This window comes from Aphanomyces astaci (assembly GCF_000520075.1).
Source record: "Aphanomyces astaci strain APO3 unplaced genomic scaffold supercont1.4, whole genome shotgun sequence".
Classification (NCBI taxonomy): Eukaryota; Oomycota; class Saprolegniomycetes; order Saprolegniales; family Verrucalvaceae; genus Aphanomyces; species Aphanomyces astaci.
Window position 1 is genome coordinate 1,519,723 of NW_009798267.1, and position 6,000 is coordinate 1,525,722.

Consider the following 6,000-nt stretch of genomic DNA (forward strand, 5'->3'; position numbering starts at 1 on the left):
TTTCCATGGGATGAGATCGGCGTTCCGATGGCCCCGATCCAAGAGGACCCTAGTACATAGGCCCATGCAGCCAGAACATCGTGTTGACACCACGAATCGTCTTGCCTTACCATAACGTTAGAATATACTACGTAGTACCTAGTAATGCGGCTGTGGATGTACGGTACACTTGTGAGACCACTCCTACAAGATATCCAGATCGCCACGTGTTGTTGACATTTCAAAAATTGGAATCCCAGCCATCAATCACTACGCTACAAATGGCTGGCTTGGCTGGTAAAAAAACGACCTATTATTGACAGCATGCTTTCCTTGGTAACATACCCAGTCGACAATACTGTAGTGCAGTAAGCTATATTACGTGGGGGACTGTACGCCACTGTAACGTTATATAATCGATTGATTTCAATAAGGTAGTTAGTCGTCGCTGGGGAAATGAGATCCTGTCGTTTGGCACCTCGATGTCGACTCGTCACATCATGGAGCTGTGGCTGTTCGTGGGAAACCGTCGGCAGTTTCATCATCACAAAGGCCACCGTTTCATACGATCCACACCACAAACACCCCCGCGCGCCGCCTGCGTACTATATAGTCGAAAGGTACGTTTTATAAGTAAGTCATCATGGTACCGACGTCATTCTTACCCAGGGGAGCGTCATGTTCACTTCACCAGCAAGTGGAGGGGGGGGTGAGAGGAACAACAGCGTGATCACGGAAGAGGTTGGGGACGACGATAGTCCCTCTCGAAAAGCCAGCGTCGTGGGACAAGTCAAGCAACCAGTGGGCATCCCCGCAAGTCCCACTCAACCACACGACAATAGCTCATCAACCCTCACGAGGCAGTTTACACCCAGCAGCGTCCGACGCCCCACTGGGGCCAATGCCGACGTAGACAACAACCACGTAGACGACAGCCAAGGCACAATGGTCCTCCAGCGAGATGCCACGTTTCGGTACCACAAGGCCCAAATCCGAATCCTCCAAGATGAACTGGCGTCGTTGCTGGAAATGCGCACCAAAGTCGTACGTTCTATGGCCAAACACTGTTTGAAAATAGTACCTTGAAGAGAGAGATACACATACATATATATAACTATCAAGATCGTCATGTAGCAAGCCAAGCACGACGCGGCGGCAGACGAATTGGAACGCCGGCGGACCGACCTCGCCGCGTTCAGCGAACACGTGCAGCAAATGCAAGCGCTGTTGGACAAGAACAAAAGTCTCCAGTAACGTCGAGTCGTCTAGTTGGTTGACATTAGTAGAAACGTCTCATGTGATGCGAACGTGAAGGGACATTCAAGAAGCCAAGCAGCGGATGCTCGAGACCGATGTACGTCTACCGCTTTCTTTTGAACGTTGCTCAAGTGATCATGTGAGTGATGATAATATGATACACGGTAGATTGCGTCGGCAAAGGCGCAGGTGGCGACCACGCGGAAAAACGAAAAACTTCTCTTGCGGACAGCAAAAGTCACTGAAGTACGACGACTGGTTGTGTTGGAATTGGCGGTAGTTAAGGACATGGGACGGGGTATGGATAGGTGCGGCTACACGAAGGCACGGAAGCCTTGCAGGGGTTGAAGAAGGAGCTCGAGGACGAGCGGAGCAACCAGGGAGGCATGGCAGTGCCGCGCCACGAGCATGAGCGGCTTCTGAATCACCACCAACGCTTGGAAAAGCAAAAGGTGATGATCTCGTTTGATTTTTTCAATAGTTACTAAGATATTTCAATTCACTATGTTTAAAATTTTCACAAAGAAAAAGTTTTCTTTAGGAAATCTATATATTAAAATATATTAAAATATATAAATATTAGTACAAATTTAGGATTATGATTCCTACGCTCTACCAATTGAACGACATCTTTATTAAATATACTTAAAAGGCCATCGCGTAGGCAGACTTGATCGTTGCGTTCAAGCAGCAGATCCACTTGATCGACGTGTTAAAACGGCAAAAGATCCATTTGGAGGTACGCAAACGTCATGAGCATGTGACGTTAAACGAAAGCAACAACTAGTCGGCCAAAATGCTGTCGTTCATTGAAGACGAGTTCAGCGCGACGTTGGAACTTGGGGTGTAGCCCCTTGGACATATATGTTAAATGTAGTCGACGTGCAAAATCGAGTCTTGGACAAATTGGCCTAAAAACCCAAAGCCCTTGGTGTGCAGCGCCTCCAATTCCACTTTGTACGGGTCTGCGAGCCACAGGTCAATTTCGTGGCGATACTGCGGTTGCATCTGTAATAGGAATAAGTTAATTGGGAATCGAACAACCGATAGATACTGTATATACACGAGGTTGTTCTTACTTGGACAAAAGGATGCAGCATCAGCGACTTCATGCGCCGCTTGTCTTGGTTGGTGCATTTCTTCTTGACCACATTGGGCAATTCTAGTGCTTCAAGCTGGGATGGCCTCAACCCAAGCCATTGAATGTCCACCGCTAACGAATGGTTAGCATCCATCTGGAAAACAAAGTAGGAACACACCGTAGTGGATCGAGTCGAGAGGCATGCGGGCTGACCCAAACTTGTACGTGAGCTATCGGGGCCATTCAGTCCAAATCATCGAACGAATCTTATCCAACCAAGATGGACAGACCAAACGAGTTGCAATCGCACAACCCGAGCACGGGCACTTGGAGAAAATCGCTCAGCTTTTTCACAAAGCACCGCGTGGCAAGGTCCGGAAAGCCCTTCCCAGTCACCAAGATGCACGGCATCGCGTCAAAAAACAAGTCTTCGCTGGAAACACACCCGTGATAGTGGTGTGTGCGCTTCGTTCTGGGTTACCTTAGCCGGTTAAAGATGCCTACGACAACCAATATGAGCATGGAGGCAGATGGGTATGTACTGTACGCGCTCATAATACCATCTTTTTCAATGACCAGGATGAATCGGGCATCGCTGTCGCTACAGTATGGTATGACAGGGCAGTCGTCACAACAAGGACCGAGTACAAAAGATCACATTTGGTCGTGGTGCAATCGCAGAATGTCGCGAGTGATGGGTCGTCCACTGGGCCCATCCTTGGCACAATCGACCCATTGTCCGTTTTCCTACAATGGTATAGCAATACGTGGCATGTTCAACGTAATAATGGTCTACTTGGATGGACATTCGACCAGTGAAGCACCCTTTGACCCCGCCGACAATGTTCAAGCACTCCCGGGGCACGCCGAGAAAGCCTCCAGTATCTACCACCGACACCTGAGTAACAAAACGAAGTTCAGTATCGCCATACAGTACCCAAGATGCTTTCGTCGGCCTCTTTTTGAGACTCGAAGAACGGGTGCAAGTAATACAGTTCCCGTTGGGTGATGGACTTGTCCTCCAGGAGCAATTGGTGTGCGGTCTGGAGGACAAGCCATATGCCAGTGTATTTCCGAGCCCCTTGGGAGTTCTCCAAGGGTGTGAAGTGACACCGATATTAAAGGTTGTTACCAATCGAATCGTTCGCATGTTTCCCCCATGCGAAAGCACCTGGGACTCGCTGTCGAATTCCAAGGCGCTTGAACTACGACGGATCTGTATGCACATCCATCAGTCAAGGCGAATCCCCAATGCACAGTGAGGACAAATGTCATGAATACCGTCTGGAGTGAAGTCATCTCATCCATCTAGCACAAGTACGTCCTCATTTGGCTACACTCTTGAGCGGATCACAGGTAATGCCTACCATCAAGTCTTCCAGGAATGTCGTCGCCGCTTGCTCGATACGACGCAATACCTTCATGGTCATGAGTCATCTCCTCGCACGTGTGCGCGAATCCTCGGACGTACCATTTCCCGCGATAGATCCACGCGCGCCGCTGACGTCTGTTCCATATCGTTCCTCCTTGCGCGCGCTTTTGATAAATTTAAAATTGGACTTTTTTTTTCGTTTTGACGAATGTTTGAAAATTTTACAGATATTTATAGCCAAATTCTCAACTCTTCAACAACACAACGAGAGAGATATGTAGGGTGGCGAGGCGGCGAAATCTCCTGTCATGAGGAGGTTGCACAGCTATCCTTCCATCATGAGGCGTATGCCGCGGAAGACATCGGCTTTGCCGACGAGTATGCATCTCAGGCAACGCCTTGGATAGGCGGCATGACTCTACGCGAGCGCACATGCATACATCTGCGCCGCATCAGTCACGCATTCCACCTAGTGTACATACTGTATGTATGCATGTACAGTACTGTATACTATATCGGTTCGATAGTTTGCTTCAGGATATCCGGATAAGGGATGAGATTTTGTAGCACTGTAACAGGCGCGTGTAATATGAGCCTATTGGGTATTTTAATTTGCCGTGTACTTGATTTTCTATTGAACGAGTAATAAAATTACAGCAAATTGTGTGTTTTGACTAGGCAAATATGATGTGTACAACATGTGAACTCCATTGTTGCTTTGACCACATCAACCATCAGTGTATGATGCGCTTCGACATGTCCGAAAGCTCCAGTTCCTCCACGTCTTCCGCGTCCTTGACCCAGTACACGCCGTCCACTACCCCGTCGTGGTTTGACGCGTCCATGCTACACGACTTCAATATCTCGCTTTCCCACGTCACGGGACCGTCCCGGTCGCCTGAGTTCATCCTCAATGCGTCGCTGGTTGCGTTTGGCCAAGGCAGTCGGTACTACGTGTCCAAGTCGTACTCGTCACTTCGTCGATTCCGACGAGCTATTCTTCGCGCGATTGCCACTACCGCCCGCAGAGATGGAAGTTGCACTTGTCAAGGGTCAGCGTGTGCATTTGCGGGTGTCGGCGACGCCTACCTTCGCCCCCACGCCCTCAGATGCCTGGATGTTCTCGGATTTGGTGTGTATGGATCATCCGAACGACGACAGGACGAAGTCACAGCTTTCGTGGCCGCAGTCGTGGCAACCATGCAAGGAGTCGACAAGGCGCGGTGGTCGGACCAGTGCCTGTTCCTGCAACTCATCGCGTACTTCTTCGATACAGCAGCCCAGGCGTCTTGCAAATCCTTGAAAATGGCTCGAAGCCAGCGTATGAACCTGTCGCTCCACGGGTGGCACCTCAACCGCACCCAAACCTATGGCGCCGGGATCACGTACGACTAGGATCGATCTTTCCAAGTAGTAATGCCAGAATTATTTATCTTATTGCACCATCCCGTTCCAGCAACTCAACCTCGCCTGAGAACGTGCAACTGTGACACAAGTCATGCAATAGTATGACGTGGCACGACGACGAGGGGGCAACGTGGTCACGGCGACAAAGTTTGCCGACTAAACCTGCTATACCTTACTGTCATGTAACGTTATTTGTGTCAGCGGTTTTTGGCTTTTTCCATAAGCCGCTGAAATATCAGCGACTTTTTGCCTTCACTGACATTGGTTAATAACAGAGAAAAATCAACCAATGATGCGTCCTAAAATTCATTGTCCATTTTCAGCTCTATGACAGAGGAGCGCAGAAAATTGTTGTCGCGTAGTGGCTGTGGTAGCCAAATGTTCAGGCGGCGAGTGGCGAAACGACGTAGAGTAGATATAGCGCATGAGAACTATGTATCTACGCAAGTCAGTCGTAAGTCGGCGGCTTGGAAATATAGGCTGCCACGCTAATGGCGCACCGATAAAGGTCAAACCGACCGAAAATGCTATGTGTTTCAACCTTGTGCGTCGGTGTGACCTTCTCCTTCCCGAAGGAGTCGTGCAGTCATCACTACTAACTCTAGGCATGCGCAACCCATAAGATCAACGCCTAGCTAACCTGAAATCAGTTTACAATACACAGAGCCTAGGGTTCAGTACAAGTAGGAGGTCGCGCGGGAGGGGCATGTTTACAGCGTTCGATGCGTTGTGTGTGCAGCTACCCTCGACATGGAAATGACTTACCACAGCCGTGCTTCACATGGGTTAAGTTCTCCCGTCGAGGACCTACCAGTACACACCGGAGTGGAGTGACGAACCACCGGCACCCGACAAGGGCGTGCTTTGGGCGTACTCCTGCGAAATTTTGGTTTGCAACCAACAA

General features: G+C 49.4%; 3 protein-coding genes across 4 annotated transcripts; 2 read left to right on the forward strand and 1 right to left on the reverse strand.

The window, feature by feature from the left end:
• Positions 1-461: 461 nt before the first annotated feature.
• H257_02687 lies at positions 462-2,208 on the forward strand (the record flags this gene model as incomplete). Of its 2 annotated transcripts, none has more annotated exons than XM_009826433.1 (8): positions 462-599; positions 649-1,023; positions 1,114-1,229; positions 1,294-1,333; positions 1,405-1,482; positions 1,545-1,688; positions 1,901-1,975; positions 2,024-2,208. In XM_009826433.1, the coding sequence occupies 8 exons, from the start codon at positions 462-464 to the stop codon at positions 2,084-2,086; spliced, it is 1,029 nt and encodes a 342-aa protein (XP_009824735.1). In that variant the 3' UTR covers positions 2,087-2,208. The 2 variants fall into 2 exon arrangements, with proteins under 2 accessions (XP_009824735.1, XP_009824736.1); XM_009826434.1 differs by having other exon boundaries at positions 1,905-1,975.
• Positions 2,104-3,747, reverse strand: H257_02688 (hypothetical protein; the record flags this gene model as incomplete). Its single annotated transcript, XM_009826435.1, has 11 exons — positions 2,104-2,244; positions 2,316-2,449; positions 2,496-2,547; positions 2,594-2,750; positions 2,865-2,912; positions 2,976-3,064; positions 3,099-3,202; positions 3,255-3,408; positions 3,450-3,533; positions 3,599-3,625; positions 3,685-3,747. 11 exons carry the CDS (start codon positions 3,745-3,747, stop codon positions 2,104-2,106), a joined length of 1,053 nt encoding a protein of 350 aa, XP_009824737.1.
• A 667-nt stretch (positions 3,748-4,414) lies between these two features.
• Positions 4,415-5,134, forward strand: H257_02689 (hypothetical protein). Its single transcript, XM_009826436.1, has one exon. It carries the CDS (start codon positions 4,431-4,433, stop codon positions 5,082-5,084), a length of 654 nt encoding a protein of 217 aa, XP_009824738.1. The 5' UTR covers positions 4,415-4,430; the 3' UTR covers positions 5,085-5,134.
• Positions 5,135-6,000: the final 866 nt, after the last annotated feature.